Genomic DNA, 17315 nt, shown 5'->3' with positions numbered 1-17315 from the left:
GCAACGTGTCTCACCTTATCCACACCAGCGCTAAGGATAAAGTTTCCTTTCTTATTCCACTTGAGTGCAAATATAGGGCCTTTATGCTGACCCAAAGTACTGGCCAAGTTACCTGAAAAAAAATAACCAAATGCCACTTGGAAAGAGACCAGGGACAAACGCCTGAAATGCTACGATGCAGAAGATGCCAGAGTCTTACCGTCTTTTGTCCATATCCTAGCAAAGCCATCATATGAGCCGGTTGCTAGTAACGTCCCCTCGCTCTGAAGGAAAGAAGCGTGGTGTCATTGGGTGCAGCCAAATTATTATGACTAATTTATGAGTAAATGAATGAGGCTCATTTTAAGCGTTGTGCATCGACTTTGACTACAAAAAAATGGTAACAGGAACATATAAGAGTAAAAGAGCACAAAATGTTTGCAGCTTGGTTATGGAAAAGGCCTTTTCCCTCATCTGAGTGCCTCCTTATACATGGCTATAGTTAGAAGGAATGCCTCTTGATAAAGCTGTGTTTATTAGCATGCACACAGGCGCACAAACCCACACCCGAAGACTAGATGACCAACACAGAGCACTCAGTATGATCGTGTTAGTGTGTGGGTTCCACAGTTTAACTTGACACAATCCCACTTTCACTCACATTCCAGTCTAGTGAGGTGACGTCTTTGTTGCTGGGTACGTCCTGGCCCCCTTCCCGAATGCAGTGCCTCAGAACCAGCTGGGTGGATCCGCCTGTGCTGTTCTCGCTCAGGTTCCAGATCCGTGCTGTCGAGTCCCCGGACCTGAAGGAGTCAAAACAACCTTGCGTTAGGCACACCCACATGACTTGGACTTCTAAAATCGGTACTGATAAGGTTATAAAACTGACCATCATTGCTCCTGAGTAGGGTTGGGGTTTAAAGGCATTTTATCGAACCTGAACCCAAATCATCAAATCCAAAATCTTTTAAAATCCCTATCAAAACTTTTCACATCATCTGTTGAAGAAAAAGGAGAAAGAGATTTTACAAGCACAAAACTCATTCACGTTGGTTTATGTGGATACTTGGCCCTTTACGCAGACCCTCCTATATTACAGGATTGTTCCAGATGTAATCGCTTTTTTTCTCCATTTTATTTTAAGACGCATGCACATACTGAGGAGCAAGACTGTTGAATACACAGCAAACAGCCAGCTGAATACTTACCTCTGGTTGCCTACCATTATAAATTAAGACTCGCCGGTTTAATTTGGAAAAAAGGTTTAAAATGTTATTGGCATGTTTCAGCTTTTAATTCCTGCTGAACAGAGCTTTCTTTCAGATGATCGTTATTTTTCGCCTTTTTTAGTCCACATAGTGGTTGTGCATCCTGTTGGATTGCATGCATTATTCTTCTATATCATCTTGTTCAACTGCTGAAAAATTCAGGCATTTCCCTTGAGCCATGTTGACAAACAGTGGAGCGTAGGAGTGGAGAAGTTTGTGTCTGATGTAACCGCAGAGAGAGCTGATTTATGAGTGGGTTTGTCTGACTAAGAGTTTAACAAACTTTGGTCCGAGTAATTAAATAAGAGTAGAGCAAATACAGCGTTTAATGTACGGCCCATTTACCTAACAGGTGCAACTCTTGAGGTTATCTGCCTGGTTTTAAAGCCATAAAAAAGCCACCAGCTATAGATAGACTGACTGTAAAACGGCAATAAAGTGCACAGAGTTTGACACTTGAAGCAAATAGAGAAGAATTTAACATTGTGTTTAACCCTCTGGGGTCGACAGACACGCCGGCGCGTCAAAATCACATGACCATTTTAAGACGACACAGCTTTCACATGTGGGACATTAATGATATTTAGCGTGTTTAGAGGCTATAGTTAGTGTGTTGTGTAGTTATTGTTTTGTATTGTGTGTCAGTTATACTGTCACAGTTGCTCCAAAAAAGCCATTTAAGGCAGATTCCAGTGTAAACACTGTCTCCACATGGAAAACTAGACTGATACACCTCCTGCTGTCAGACCTGCAGGGTTTAGGCCTGTGCTGTTCTCCTCTGTCTTATACTGAACAAACTATTTTTGGACTGGCACAAATAATTTGTGTGCCTTCTTTTTGATGCAGCACACGTGATTGTTCTGTAAATAGTTGGTTAAATGGTTAAATAAAATAAAAAAAACGCCTGAGGCCTTGGCTGCATTTTTAGGTAAATGGTACCATATAACTTTGTTGTTTGCAAAACTTGTGTATAATTTTTTAGAAATGTGCAATTTCTATTTGCATTTCAAGTTATGAAAATGATTCGTTAAACATGTTTGCAGGTTTTACAGTAAAAAATATAACTTTTTTTCTACTCGGATTTTGAATTTTTTTGTCTGAATTTAGATTAATTGTGCTAATATAGTATGCCAAAATGACAAAATAAATTTCAGATATTTGAGGTTGTGCTGAAAATAATGATACCAAACAAGGCAAGGTAAACAGTTTTTAAATGTGAAATATAGAGGTAAGATCAAAAGTAGTCAAAAACGGCCAATTATACCCTGGACCCCAGAGGGTTAACACCAAAAGTGATTCTTGTCACTTTATCTGTCAGTGAGGGATAAATCAACACCTGTCAGGAAATCTGCTGCGTTGGATTCATGTGTTTTCTGAAAAATGTGTCACATTTGCAGCATGTTTTGTTCTTGAATACATACTCCACCCATGTAAAGAGATTCCCTCTGTGTGATTAAGATAAGATAAGATAACCTTTATTAGTCCCACGCGTGTGAAATTTTACCAGTGTTGGTCAAGTTACTTGAATATAGTAAATAGTTACTATTACATTGATTACTTCTCCAAGAAAGTAATCCTGTTACTTTACTCTTTACCTATTTTCAAAAGTAATTAATTACTTTATTACTTAGATACTTTTAAAAAAACAAGATACACAACCTAAAGCACCAGATCTTTCAGCCCAATTCTATTTCTTCTGCATAATCCATCATATAAATCAAATGAAAAACTCTTTTTAAAACTTGTTTTATTTGTTTTAATCTTTTAACTTTATGCACATTGCATCGAGCAAAAATTAAAAAATATGCAACATTCTCTCACTTGAAGAAATTTGTTTCAAGCTATTTTCTGCATATCCCAGCATATAAAATAAAATATTTTTTTGTGTTTACACTCACTCTTTCAAATAGAAGCAAGTAAAACACAGCACAAAATAAATAAAGTCAAAGATTCAGCAGCACTGAGTCCTGTCACTCTTAAGTCTATTTTCACCTGTTTCGCAGGAGTGGGGCTGTTGGAGGTTTGCCCGGTGCTGCAGCGGTCATGTCAGTGAGGGGTTCTGGGGGTTTCTCTGAATTTCACATTCCTGTGGCAGCGTGCTCGGTACTTGCTCAGATTTCAATTAAAAATTTTTGCTGTAGAAAGAACTTTTCTTCCCACACAGAGTGTACAACACACGCCAATGTTTTTGTCACTTTTTACGGAATCAAACTCAGAGTAATGTCAGTACTTCCCAGCTTTAAACGCTGCATGGTCGTACTCTCTCCCACACTCCATATTATCCATTGTTGATCTGCACACGTCTGCTGCTGCCACGGATGTCGCACGCTCAGACGTCATTGTCATTAGACACTCTCATAAACAAAATCAAGGTTTAGTAACGCAGTAACACAGCGTGCTAATGGGAAAGCAACAGTAATCTAGTTACTGTTTTGCAATAGTAATCCCTTACTTTACTTGTTAATTGAAAAAAGTAACGTGTTACTGCAAATCTCGGGTGATTACACTGAAGTGCACCAGCAAATGTCCAGGAAAACACTCCTCTAACTGAGAAACATTCATTTAGCTGTGATAAAAGCTCACTGACTATTCCACACAAGTTATTCTTTTTATAAATCAACCATTTAAAAATGATCGACTATGTTTACAGATCTGGACTCTTTATAATAAATCATCAAGAGTGAACTCTGGGTAAAAAAATACTTAAATTACGACCGATGTAAAAAAGACAAGAAGGAAAAGCTAAATCATTTTGGTTATTTGAATTACAAGGTGAAAAGGTGATAATGTGAAGGTCTCAAAGAAACACGCTTAGCTGCGCCAGCTCTCGCCCATAACAATCCCACGTTTGCATCAGAAAACTGTAATACTGACCCAGAGGCGAGGAGGTCGTTCACTGGGTTCCAGGCACAGATAAAAACCTCCGATTCGTGGCCCCTCAAGACCATGGCTTTACTCTGGGGGATCTCCACATCCCTGTCTACCTCCATCATCTCCGAGTGGTGATCTACAGGAAGGAGCGTGAAACAAAAACTTGAGTATTCTTTAAGTACTGTGCAATTTTTCAGAAAGCAAAGCGAATGCAGTGCAGCAGGAAAAGAGAAGCAAATACATGAATGATGAGAAAAAAATAATGAAAAGGTATGTTATATGAGCACATGCTAGTTTCCTCTCATTGAACGCAAAGAAGAAAAAGTAGAGTCCTGTTCTACTGCTACAAAAGTTAATTTGAAAAGGAGTAACCAGTTTTCACTAAACATCATTGTGCAACAACCAGCCTAGCAAACCGCATCACACTGTACAAGATTAGTCATGATGGGAATCTGACATCACCCAACCTACAAACCACAGCATTCCCACAGCAGCACGCGAGTATGTCATCGCTTGAACTTATTTCATAAAAAGTGGCTTAACCGCAAGCACGAGGTGCTGAGGTCAGATGGTTAACACCACTGTGTCCACCACAGCAGGAACCGGATCCTCAGTGTGGAGGCATTTAAGCAGTGTACTGAATTGTAGGTCATCGGCGTTCTTGAAGTCCTAAAGCTCCAGCACACATGAACTATTGCAGGTAGGGCTGGGCCACATCATACCGCTCACGGTAATATCGGTATAATGTTGGGCAATGATAAGAAAATGAAATATTGTGATAGAATATGGGTAAAATGCATATGCGCAATGCCTTTGCTTTCATACGCACCATCATTATTACTGAACCGATTTTATGTGGTACACGGCGCTCAAAAATCTGTCAAAAATGTTTTAGTACCACTTTGCTAAGCTATGAAGCTGCACCGCTTGATGGATTGTCGGAGCATTATGGCTACCGTAGTCGGGAGCCTCGCAGAGTAATACATACTGTGCTTCAACATAATATTACCGCATTGTGTGTGTATAACCTCTTTATAAGCTTTGTGGATATTATACATGGTTATGCTGAGGATATGTCGGCCCATTGTACAACACAGTCAGGCCAAAACCAACCAAACCAAAAGCACTTTACACAAAACCCTCAAACTGTGACGCAGCCATGACGGGAAAGATTAAACCGGTCACACAGACAGAATCATGCAAAAAAATAAAATAAAAATCAAAGAGGTTAGCTTTAACAAGATGCAATCTTTCAGAATATTATGAAGCCATTCTAGTGAAATTAGCAAAAAAAAATTTTTTTGACTCATAACCTGATTGTGACATTAATTCAGGTTGTACTGTTGCCTCACTAAAAGTAGATCATCTAGGTGTTTTGTGTACTCATGTTTGAAAATGTGCCAACACTCCTTTGTTTTATAACTGTGTATCAGACATTTAGCTCAAAATAACATCCTGCATGAGACAAGAAAACACAACAGGTAGTTCACAAGCTGATTCAGATTGTTTACAACCATGAGCTAAACTTACTGGCTAAGGTGTGGGATCCATTTTCCTCCCCGTTGGCAGCGCCCTCTCCGTTCTTGGTGCTTCCCTGTGGCCCCGTGCTGCTGCCACTGCTCGCTGCCGCCTGCTGCTGGGCCAGCTTGTCTCTATAGGCCTGCTGCCTGGTCTGGACCACATCTGGCATTACGGCATCAATCAAAGACAAGGACTCGATTGGCCTCCCGTCAAATAAGGTGCCGTCCTACAAAGAGAACATACAGTGTTATTTAACCCCATTACCAAAGGAGTTGGAATGATTGGGTGGAAAATTGGGGGGGAAAGGGGAAGCTGGAAGATTGGCACGTTGACAGTAGCCATCTTAGTTTTGAAAAACTGAATGTGATAAAGAGGAACAGGTCTGACTGTGAAACTACTTGCTCCGTTTAGCACCCAGGCTCTTTTAACAGAGCCAAGCAGCTGTGACACGGCCAGCATGTGTTTGGCATTGCCTTGCTGAAATAAGCAAAGCAGCATTATTGCTGAAGATTCACCCCTTCCATAACAACATGAATTTTGGCTTTTTAACAGTGTGTTCATAACAAGCCAGGTGGTCTGGCATTCATGATTTCCAAAAAGAATTTCTAACTGAAGTGGTCACACTGTTATCAGAGCAATCGACACATAAGTAAACACTACACCCATTCTTTCCAGCATGTTTCAAGTGTGAACTAATCAGTCGATAGCAATGCAAAGACAGACCCTGACCTCATTGATGCTGACTTCAGCCTCCACATACTGCAAGCCTTTCTGAATGATGGAAATGAGGGCAGCAGGGGGCACCAAGGCTCCATTGATGTTGGACTGACTGATGTGGCTCTCTATGCCAAAGGTGAACGCAGAGTGAGAGAAGCCTGCGGGAAGAACGGATCATGCAAAAAGTAGGATGAAGTCAAAGTTCATTTCCACAGACTCAAATGCTGCAAGATTAAAAGTTATTCATGACCAAATATTAAAACTACTAACACTGCGATTACTACAACAGCAAGCAGAGCTGTTTGATCAAATATTGATTTGTTGGACATACCAGACTCCTGCAGATATCTGTAAACCAGGAAATTAACCTCATCACTGCTTATGCTCATTTTTAGTCCTGGTGATTAAACCATTGGGTCAGCACAGGATAGGAGCCTGTAAAAGTAAAGCACAAAGCACAGAGTTCATTAAAAGCCAGTGGTATTAGACACTGCAGAAGTGAAGTGCAAACGAGTTCTAGTGGTACACATCTCGATCACTCATGTGTTAAAATCAACAACAACATAAATGGACTGCAAAAACATTAGTTGGTATTCTGGCGCGCTAAATCAGTTTTAAAAGGGTCATACATGCACTGAAAATGAAAATGAATCCTTAAATGAAATCATTAAAAATAAATTAACTTGCTTGACCTACATCTTGGATATTCAAAAACAGAAGTAGGCAATCGCAAATGTCATTTGATAAATGACGACATCTTGTTCCTCTTTATTTGTGGATGCAGAAACCACTTAGCTCTAGGCAGGGCACCAGTTTCCATTCATTAACCTACAACAGGAAATAATTACCAGCCGCCTTCACGAGGCAGACAGGTTATTTTATACTGAAACGTCTGGGAAAGATGGGATTTAAACCTCGGCAATAATCCATCGAGTACTTGTGTCTGTCCTCCATATTTGTTCATGCAGAACCTGCACTGTTTAAATGGGACTGTGGAAATAAACAAGGAGACTGGACGAGGGACAGAACATCTACTGTTTCCACGATGCCAGCCTGCTGAAAAAGTCAACATGTCTCCTGCCACATCCCAGAGGCTCAGATCCAAGACCAACTCAACCAAAAGGGCTGGAATCTGGTACAAGTCCTTCAGTAATCCATAACAAGGTGGTCAGAAAGTCCTGCGCGATACATTTTCTCACAATGAAGCAGTATGACTAGAACTTAGCAAAAAGCCTGAAAGAAATCACAATCTCCGATAAGCTCTACTGAAGGAAACAAAAAATGACAACTAACAACACATTTCAATAAAATATGCACCCCTTGCCACCAGTGTATTACTGTCACAGCACTGTCTTCACCTTAAAATCTCTGTTTGATGGTTATAGCACAAATAAATGTAAGCTGATGCAGCACTCCTGCTGTGTGAGCTTTTATGCTCACAAACGTGACATCACATCTGCTGGTGACAGCAGCAGTTTTGGTGTCACTTCAACCTCTTGATTATTATAACCCAGCTTGTGCCTCCACAGCTGGGTGCAGAACCTGAGTGTACAATCGTGTTGGTTTTTACTGCCACTACAGAAGCTCAGTGATTCACAGATTATACAAAAGGGGATGTGTCAATAGTTTAAAACACGAGACCTTGTGGAAAAATAACTTCGCCAATGTCTTTGCTTCCAGTTTTGACTCCTTCCCATCTTCCCATTTCTGAACTGATGTGGCGTACAGTCTGAGTAGCAACACCTATTGTTCATTAGAAAACTCCAGCAGCCACCCGCATCTTTAAAAGCGAACATAAATAGAAGCTGAATGCAGTCAGGTCTAAATGGTGAGCAAAGAGTTATGAGTATCTCTTAGGTAACTTTCAAACTTGTTATGAAATTTTAATTAGCAGCTTAATAGCTCAGAGACATAACTCCCAAAGCTTAAGCATCATAAGTCAGCTGTCTACCCAAAACCCTTTCAGACATGCATTTCTTTTGATTAATCTGACAGCATCTGAACATGCTGGCTTCTCGTCTGAATATCAGTCATGGTCACTTTTCTGTAAAGACTGTCATGGCAATCTTAATAGTTTAGACCTTTTAACATTTATGTATCGCTTCCAAGACAACATGAAGTCACAATAACTAACAGGTCTACGTCTGTCACATAGCCACTCACAGTAAGATTAAAGATAGAATAAGTAATTCGAGATTATCTGATAGAAAAAAAATTATGGCACTAATAAATATACACAGATGGGTGTGTAATTCATTTTTCTAACAAACTGATGCATCCTCATCAACTTAGAATGAATACATAAATACATAGACAAATACATATTGGCATTGGTTTGTGGAAGCCACCATGTTGCCTTGCCTTCTTTTATTTTCATCATATCGCCTCCATCACTCCTCTCTCCCCTGCCTGATTTCCACCTCATACTTTCTTCTCACCTCAAGCTTCATCTTCTAAACTGCAGTCAGAGCTCTAACACTATGGAACGCCAGGACTGCCATAATGAATTAATTAAATATACCATTAAATAATTAATTAAATGTGGCAATAATTAATTAAAATTGGAATTAATTAATTAAATAAATAGTTATGATATATGTAATTAATTAATTATTGACACATTTAATTAATTATTTATGTATTTCACGTTTTAATTAATTATTGACACATTTAATTAATTAATTATTGACATATTTAATTAATTATTTGTGTATTTCACATTTTAATTAATTATTGACACATTTAATTAATTATTTAATGATATATTTATTTATTTCATTTTGGCAGTCTTGGCGCCTGGCTCTCATCATGAAATAATTTTATCTGTCAGCCTCACCCATCAAACTCAGGGGGCGGGGTTAACGCTGATCGAGTCAAAACCATTGCTTTGGCCTGGTGGCCATTGTTTCTAGCACACAACAACCGGCATGTGGAAGCTAACAGAACTGAGCTTTGAAAAACCCTGTTTGTGTGTTACCAAATACCGTTTTAATATTTTTTTAGCCGAGAATGTAGTGGTTTAATCTTCATGTGTCTGGTCGGTTTGTCAAGATACAGCCTCTTTGCAAAAGTGTTTCGATGATTTCGGAGATGTCGTCCCAGTCTCACGGCAAAGCGTGGGATAGACCCGCTCGCCTCGCAAGCAATCCCACCGACAAAGCGCAGGCCCCGGTACACAGCTGTAGTAACCCCCGCTGACTTCTTTTACTGAGGTTATATTTATCGGTGTTTTATTTCCTGATGTTCTTATGTGTCCTACGTGTTTCAGTCGCCAATTCTGAATTATAACTAACATTAAAAACATGTTTAAGGAGGAGAGAGAGCAAATAAATCTGTTTAACATCTGATCTTTGGGTTTTTGTTCAGTAATCAGCGTGACCTGTGTATAAACGCATAAAAGAGATAACGTTGGTGTTTCCGTCATGTAGTAACTGCTGGCTTTAACTGTACAAAGGTTGTTCGACACTATGAAACATATACAGACTTCATGATGTTCGGCTAATATTTTTATTGTGAATATTAATCATGCTGACCTCGCTCTGTACACCACGCAGCGAGGTCAGCATATCCACGATATCCTCAGCTCCATGAGTTAACACAAAGTTTCCCAGCTGACTATCTAACTGCCAACTATTCCAGAGACGTGAAAATATACAGCATAAAGAAAAGTGTAAGAGACTCAGCAGCAGATTAGAATAACAGTTATACATTTAATAAATCACCAAATGAATCCAAGAAACGAGCAAACCTGTTCCGACAATTTGAATTTGTATTCCCTCAGCTGCAGACTCGCTGCTGTTTAAATGTTTGAAAAGGAAGATTAGATATAAACAAACGTCAAACATAGACTCAGTCTGCCTTCACATTTGATATGAGGCCAGCACGTATAGTGGCCTCAGCAGGCTATTACTGAAATACACATGCTATATCATAAACTATGATATAAACAGGGAGGTCCTATTAACATGTTTAGTTTTAAAGGACACCTTCCTGCCTTTAGTCTCATTCATGAGCAGTATTCGTTTTCTTCTAACATCCAGAAGTCTGCACAATGCGTTTCATAGTTTGTAACAAGCCTTTGACAGGTAAACATAACATGACCGAAAAAGCAAAAGAGAGAGAGTGTTGACATAAGAAGAGAAAATGCTCTCAATTATGGAGACAGACAAATGGTTCATTTATGTTTGATGTGTGTTTATTCCTCCCTAAATATCGTCGGTGAAGTTCGCCATGCACGTCAGATTTTCCTGCGCATTTTTATACCTCTGCCAACAGAGAGAGAAAAAAAATCACATTCTAACAGACAGCTGGTGCTTAGAATACAGTTGAATAACTATTAAAAAACAGATGATATTTAGATGATAGTTCAGTCTAACACATGTGCCAGTGAACCATTAAACGTCTGTGAAACTATGCAGTTATGAAACGTAACTTTAACCTCAGCCAAACCGATTTGCTCAGTTGTAAATAAAACAGCGAAGTAAACGTGACCCGACAGACAGAACCTGAGTGAATGAAGTCCAGCGTTTAACCACTGAGAGCTAAAACTCAGCTGAGGTTTCAAAGCTGTGTGCCGGTGATTGGACATCAGCCGCCGATGAAGCTGTTCGCCTATAAAGTGCTCTGTAAGGAAACAAGCTCCAGCAGCTCTGCGCTCGGGGAAAATACTATATTTACTTATCTTGTGCAGTTAAACTGTGACTATCACCAGGTAATGTAGGCGTGTTTCTTGAATTAGCAGCAGGTGTTAAACAGCTGACAGATGAGGAGGAGGATGCATGCAGGTAAACTGAGGGTCTGCTGAGCTGATCGCTGGTTTCGTGAGAAAAATGTCAGCTCGTTCTTTATGTTACAGAAGCACAGAGACACAAGACCAGGCGGAAAGAGACGATCGTTCGGTGAAAATGAGAATCTGCGAATGCAACATGTGGAACACGGAGAGTGGAATATGTAAACAAACCGGTTAATGTACCCCCTCGGTGCACTCTGCATGCTAACTGTTAGCAGAGCTAGTGAAATCTCTGAAAACATCTGAGCACTTTTGCAAGCATGTTCTATGTTGACAACCTGACCAGACATACGGCGCGACATTCGCGGCTAAAACACTGTTAAAAGTGTAGCTGGTGACAGAAAAACGGGGTATTTTAAAACTACACCACCACCATTGCTGCCTGTGATTTGATCTGCATTCTGGGATACCTGGCTGCCCCAAGTCTACACAAGCAATCAATTATCTAGGATCGACCTGTTTTGACTTACTTTGCACGGCAACCAATCAAATGTTAGAGAAGCTGCATGGGCAGCGTTAACCCCGCCCCCTGAGTTTGATGGGTGAGGCTGACAGATAAAATTATTTCATGACGAGAGCCAGGCGCCAGGACTGCCAAAATGAAATAAATAAATATATCATTAAATAATTAATTAAATGTGTCAATAATTAATTAAATGTGTCAATAATTAATTAAAATGTGAAATACATAAATAATTAATTAAATGTGTCAATAATTAATTAATTGTGTCAATAATTAATTAAAATGTGAAATACATAATTAATTAATTACATGTGTCATAACTATTTATTTAATTAATTAATTCCAATTTTAATTAATTATTGCCACATTTAATTAATTATTTAATGGTGTATTTAATTAATTCATTATGGCAGTCCTGGCGTTCCATACTAACACAAGAAAACATGTTACAATTGTATATTCTTAGCAAATTAGACATGCCACCTTCCCATCTTTGGACAACAACAACAACAACAGCTGGTTACATGCTAACATTATACCAGCTAATGTAAGACTCAAGGTTCTACTTTTAAAATAAATAAATAGAATACAATTATTCATTAATGCGAGAAAAAAGAAGGACATTTTTGGATGCTGTGTGGATTTTCAATTTAGGGCTCAATGTGACTGCACCTGCAAATGTGTTTATTTATCATTGCAGGTTCAGTCACACATAACTCTGAGGGGAGGGGATCCCTCAGTAAAAAAGCTGACAACCCACTCCACTCTTAATTAGGCAAGGGCCTGATGAGACGTGGAGGAGACAGGTAAGCCATTTTAAACATAGAAAAACAGACTGAACAACTCTGAGGTCAAAAAGGAAGAACCAACAAAGAGAAGATACTTCCAGCTGCGCCCTTATTCCAAGCTTGACTCACAGTTAGGAGTCCACTAACTTTTAACTCCTGAGGCCAAGACTGTGTCCCCTCTTGGTGTTGAACCTGGGATCTTTTGCGTGGAAGGCAAATATGTTAACCGCTACACCAGTACAAATGATAATAGAGTTGTGATATTAAACCTCTAATGTATTCACCACCCCCTGAAATTTCAATCAGTGATACTGCTTGTCTTCAATGGCAGGTCCTTCAATATCTCCCCCTCAATTACGAGAAGACTCAGATCCTTCACTTGAACTTCCTGCATGTCATTGATATTCCACTGTCTGTGTGAGTTTTCTTAGTCTGCATTTCATCTTCAGATAATTCACTCTCTTATTAGCTTCACTAACATCAACATGATATTCCTAAAGATAAAGTATGGAGTTAAATATGTGACTTATCATGAAACTGAGCCTGATTAACTGCAGGAATTTAGAGATTACAAGCATAAAATAACCTCTTATAACAATAATTTGGCAGCACTGGTTGACATTTAAAGTCATAAACAAACTATTCATATATTTCATGCTACATGCCACTTTGCTCTCTCTCTCTCTCCAGTTTCTCTGGTTCTCATTTCAGCCTCATTTATTCTTTTAAAACTAGACATTCAGCAGACCAAGCTGATGAAGTTTCAATGACCACCCACCAAATGTTTAAAATAGTTGTACAGGTGTAAAAACACAACATACGAGTCAGCCGTACAAACAAACAAAAAAAAAAACCCTGCAAAGACACTCCCATACTGTAAACCTATAATGACACATGGTATTAATGGTGTTCTGTAAAAGCAGCAGGAGGATTTATTGACGTATTCTCTAAATAAATATTTCACATCATTAACAAACATCAACTTTAATTAAAATCCAAGCATTTTAGGACATTCCTGGTGATATCTATTAATGCTGGATTCTCAACATTTTCTTTCACATTCCTATTACTAGGACCTGTACCACATAAGTAGTCATTTCAACATTCCCAGGATTAAATATGAATATATATAATACAAGCTGAAAGGAACACAGCTGTTGCCAACAAATCAGCTACAAGAGTGCTCTTAAGGGGCAAATTACAGTACTGAAAGTACTGTATAAATGTGTGTGTGGTTTAAGTGCTTTGGTCAGTGAAACTGGAAAAAGAGTTGCTAAAAGTAACTCTTCAAGTGCAGCTTATTTAAAGCAAGGAAGAAAAGCTGGAAAAAATACTGTGTAAGTTAAGGGACTTCTCAGTGTTACACCTTAAGGACATGGGATAATCAGAACGACTAAATCATGTTTAGGGTGTAAGACAATTTTCTTTTTTCAACTCCAGCACTGATGGTGTTTAACAGCAAGTAAAGAATAATTATAAAAACAGAATTCAAAAGTAGGCTTAGAGAAAGTGTCAGCTTCACGTATCAAGGCAAATAGAACAACAAGGAGAAAAAAAAATGAAGGAGGAAGAAAATAAACACTCTAGCCCTAAGTATTATCCACAAACCAAGTTCAGAGGGATTTTCAAAGAGTGATGAAACATTTTGTTTGTTTGTTTGTTTTTACAGAGAACTGACTGGTCAGCATGTAGTGATTTTGTACCTGCTGATCTCTTATCTCAAATGTAAATAGGTTATATCTGCAGCATAAGTTACTACGGTGATGTAACCCTGTACGAATACAACCCCTTTGTAATACTGACAAACACTGGGTTAAACCTGAAATTACCGCAATAAGCCCAAATCCTGCTCCGTACTTTAGACTTCTGGTTAGACCACAGATAAAAGACTGCTGTGCTCTTCTTTAGAAGAGTCCCTACACTAGGCATTAGCGATATAATTTTCAACACAACCAAGAGAAAGACACCAAGCAATACCTACGGAAGGGGGTGGGAGGGCAAAGGAAGGACAATAAATAGTGATATGTGTTACCCATGTGATCGTGATATCCTCAGAGGCGCATCATAGCGCTTTTGTCCTCGGAAACAATTTTCAGCCCCTAGGAGAAGAAAAATACAAACATAAGTGCCCCATTACAAAATCAGTAACTACACTACAGTTCATTATACATACAAAAGCTGCTTGGTGTGTAATCACTCCTTAAAACAAACAAACAAAGTGAACAAAACATATTTTCATATCTTTTAAGTTTGATATGAAAAGTCAGACTCATGAGTGGCACCCTTATGACTCGCAGCCCAACTCTCCCCATGTAGTGGAGGTAAATAATCTGCTCCAGCTTTCTGAGAACCAGACAGGCCCTGCCACACATTCACGTGGGACACAGTTTCCCTATCAGTGTCATGACAAATTACCCTACTGAGAACGAACATTTTAGCAATGGCTTGTTAGCAAGTGGATGAGAAGGCAACCTGAGTAAAATGCTCTGAAGGAAGGGGCGTGTCACAAAACAATGAGAGAATCTAGGTCAGCAATGCAAAAAGCTGAATACACCAAATGGATATGTGTGCCATGCCTGGCACCAATCCCTGCAGTACTTCTCTAAAAGAGACGCATGCCTTAAATACACTTAAATAGTAAAAAGGAAACGAAATACAGATGTTCCACTGTTGATTCAATGTAATAAAGGCGGCTGTTGCCTAGAATATTAACAAACAATTGCTCACTTCTTCGTGTGGTATTTTGCATATTAGTACTTTCAACTGGGCAAATCAGATTTTGTTTGGTTACCATTTTAGGCGAAAGGTCGTCTGTCTGACTGGAGCCAAGTTAAATACATTTGTCATCATGTTAGTCTGCAGGGAGCTAGCGATGAATGAATGAGTTGAACTTTGGTGTGTGACAAGTCACTATCAGCACAGTGTGTGCTCATAAATTACTCAAACTGCCCCCAAGTGCCTTTAAGACAACTCTGTTTAAAATAAACTCTCTACTATCAGCACATCTATTAACAGAGTAGCAATAAATAGACTTAAATAGTTCCTGCTGTATTTGTAGGTAGGCTGACAATTGTCCACATGTCATGTGTCACGGGGAGATGCGAATGTGCGAAAGGGCGCTACCGGCCTTAGCATTCCAGATATAATTGTCAAATGAAGGCTAATTACTTGCGTTTCATTCCCTTTAACTTCACCACCAAAGAATAGTTCAAAGTTGTGTAGATGCAATTTTAACGTGGTGTCTAGTGTGCAGTGATAAAAGCTAATCAAAAGCTAACGTGCGAGTTAACATTAGTTTTGCCTCAGCGGCGGCCGTACCCGTCAGTACACATGCCAGCCAGGCAAGGCGGTCTGTACTTCATTTAATGCTCCTCACAAGCACTTAGCCGCATCTGCTAATCAAATATTTTAAAGTTCTATTAACCCGTAACTTTTTTTTTATTCATACAAAAATATACGCAATTCACGACAACAGAGTAAAGTTAGCTTCTCTGAAACTGCATTTCAAACGAATACAGTGAGGTCGTCAGCCCGCTGCCGCTCTGAGCCTTCCAACAAGCTAACTAGCTAACCTAGCATGCTATGCTAACAAGTTAGCTACAATTTCCTACCTACTTGGACAAAAACCTCTCAATTGGCGATATCTTCCACAGCTCTCGTGTTCAAGTCAAACCGTGTCATCTCTTTAACCGACTGCAAGAATGGTGGTTTTCCCACATATATGAACTACGATAAGGTTATAGTATTAAAGCTAAAGGTAGGCGTTGAGAGGCTGTAACGGCTTCAGACATTAGACACATTGGAGTGACCCGACATGCAAAAATGAGCTCCTGTAACAACTGTTATTTCAAAGCGGCGCGGACTAAAGCTCAATATAAAGATTAACCCGTGACGACGCAAAAATATTCCACGTGTGTTCCGTTAAATAATCAAAACTAATAGCTCACTCATGTTAGAATAACAGGGTATTTTATAATTCCGTCCACATGTAATTGAAACACAACCATAGAGCGGTAACTAACCTATTTCCCTCAAAAAAAAAAAGCCACCAAAAATCACGCCGGGTTTTGCAAATGCTGAAACTGTCCTCGGAGTTGATTAAATATAATGTCTTCGCCCGTTTCATATGTTCACGCCAACATGGAGCCGCATTTCCACGCAGAAACCGAGCGATAAGATGGGGGGGGGGATTAGGGAGAACAAAAAAACATACCAAGGCCTCAGCGAGTTTGTCCCGCAGCCAAGCACCAGTCATAACAGTGTCCTCGCCCATCCCCCACTACACCCCATTTTCTCTTGGCGAGTCACCACTAGCCCTGGATTAATGACACCCCACCCCCTATCCTTTCCCCAGTCATTCAGACTGGGAAAGTCAACAACAGCTTACATCATCATTGCAATCTGTGTTTTACACAGATTTATCAGAGCGCTTTTTTTTTTAGCTGCACACATAATCCATAATCATGCTAATTCCGGCCATGTGCACGATGAAAATCACAGTCACGCTGTACTGTAATCATTTAAGATTTATAGTGTCTTTAAAAAACACTGCTTTAAAAACAAATCCATCTTCATAATGCAATCTAATGTGTGCTGTATTACAAAGTGAATTGTTTGAATGTGACAAACGAATGCCCCCATTTAAGTCTTACACACCGGGGTGACGACACCAGGTGAGATGTCTATTACACAGTATTTAGTACTGCCTTTGTTACACTGCATTTCCCGGTTACCACTAACAATGGTGTTTGAGTGGAACACTTTAATTCTCACACGTGTTCATAACCCGACCGCCACAACACAGTAATGTGTGGGTAATTACCAGCGACTGGTCATTAGTCACAGCTAAATAGAGTTCTGCCAAAGCTGCCGCATCATCTGTAACCAAAGCAGCGCTGATAATACAGCAGTAGTGTAGT

General features: G+C 39.5%; 1 protein-coding gene across 4 annotated transcripts in view; it reads right to left on the bottom strand.

Moving 5' to 3' along the window:
- Nucleotides 1-16658, bottom strand: part of tbl1xr1b (TBL1X/Y related 1b) — a 29091-nt gene extending 12433 nt beyond the window's left edge. The window contains exons 1-9 of one of the 4 annotated variants that reach the window (XM_080906791.1): nucleotides 16610-16658; nucleotides 14429-14495; nucleotides 6688-6791; nucleotides 6369-6514; nucleotides 5649-5865; nucleotides 4122-4254; nucleotides 641-782; nucleotides 200-263; nucleotides 15-112 (exon numbers count right to left, since the gene is read on the bottom strand). In XM_080906791.1, coding sequence (XP_080762917.1) covers nucleotides 15-112; nucleotides 200-263; nucleotides 641-782; nucleotides 4122-4254; nucleotides 5649-5865; nucleotides 6369-6514; nucleotides 6688-6745 — 858 coding nt within the window. In that variant the 5' untranslated portion in view covers nucleotides 6746-6791; nucleotides 14429-14495; nucleotides 16610-16658. Of the gene's footprint in view, nucleotides 1-14; nucleotides 113-199; nucleotides 264-640; nucleotides 783-4121; nucleotides 4255-5648; nucleotides 5866-6368; nucleotides 6515-6687; nucleotides 6792-14428; nucleotides 14496-16007; nucleotides 16204-16418; nucleotides 16572-16609 lie in introns of those variants that run through there. The other 3 variants (XM_080906790.1, XM_080906789.1, XM_080906788.1) reach the window with 3 other exon arrangements.
- Between the last annotated feature and the right edge of the window lie 657 nt (nucleotides 16659-17315).

The sequence above is a fragment of the Rhamphochromis sp. 'chilingali' genome (assembly GCF_963969265.1).
Source record: "Rhamphochromis sp. 'chilingali' genome assembly, chromosome: 16".
In the NCBI taxonomy this organism is placed as follows: domain Eukaryota; kingdom Metazoa; phylum Chordata; class Actinopteri; order Cichliformes; family Cichlidae; genus Rhamphochromis; species Rhamphochromis sp. 'chilingali'.
The sequence above is the reverse complement of the archived record's forward strand: the minus strand, read 5'-3'. Positions and strand labels throughout refer to the sequence as shown.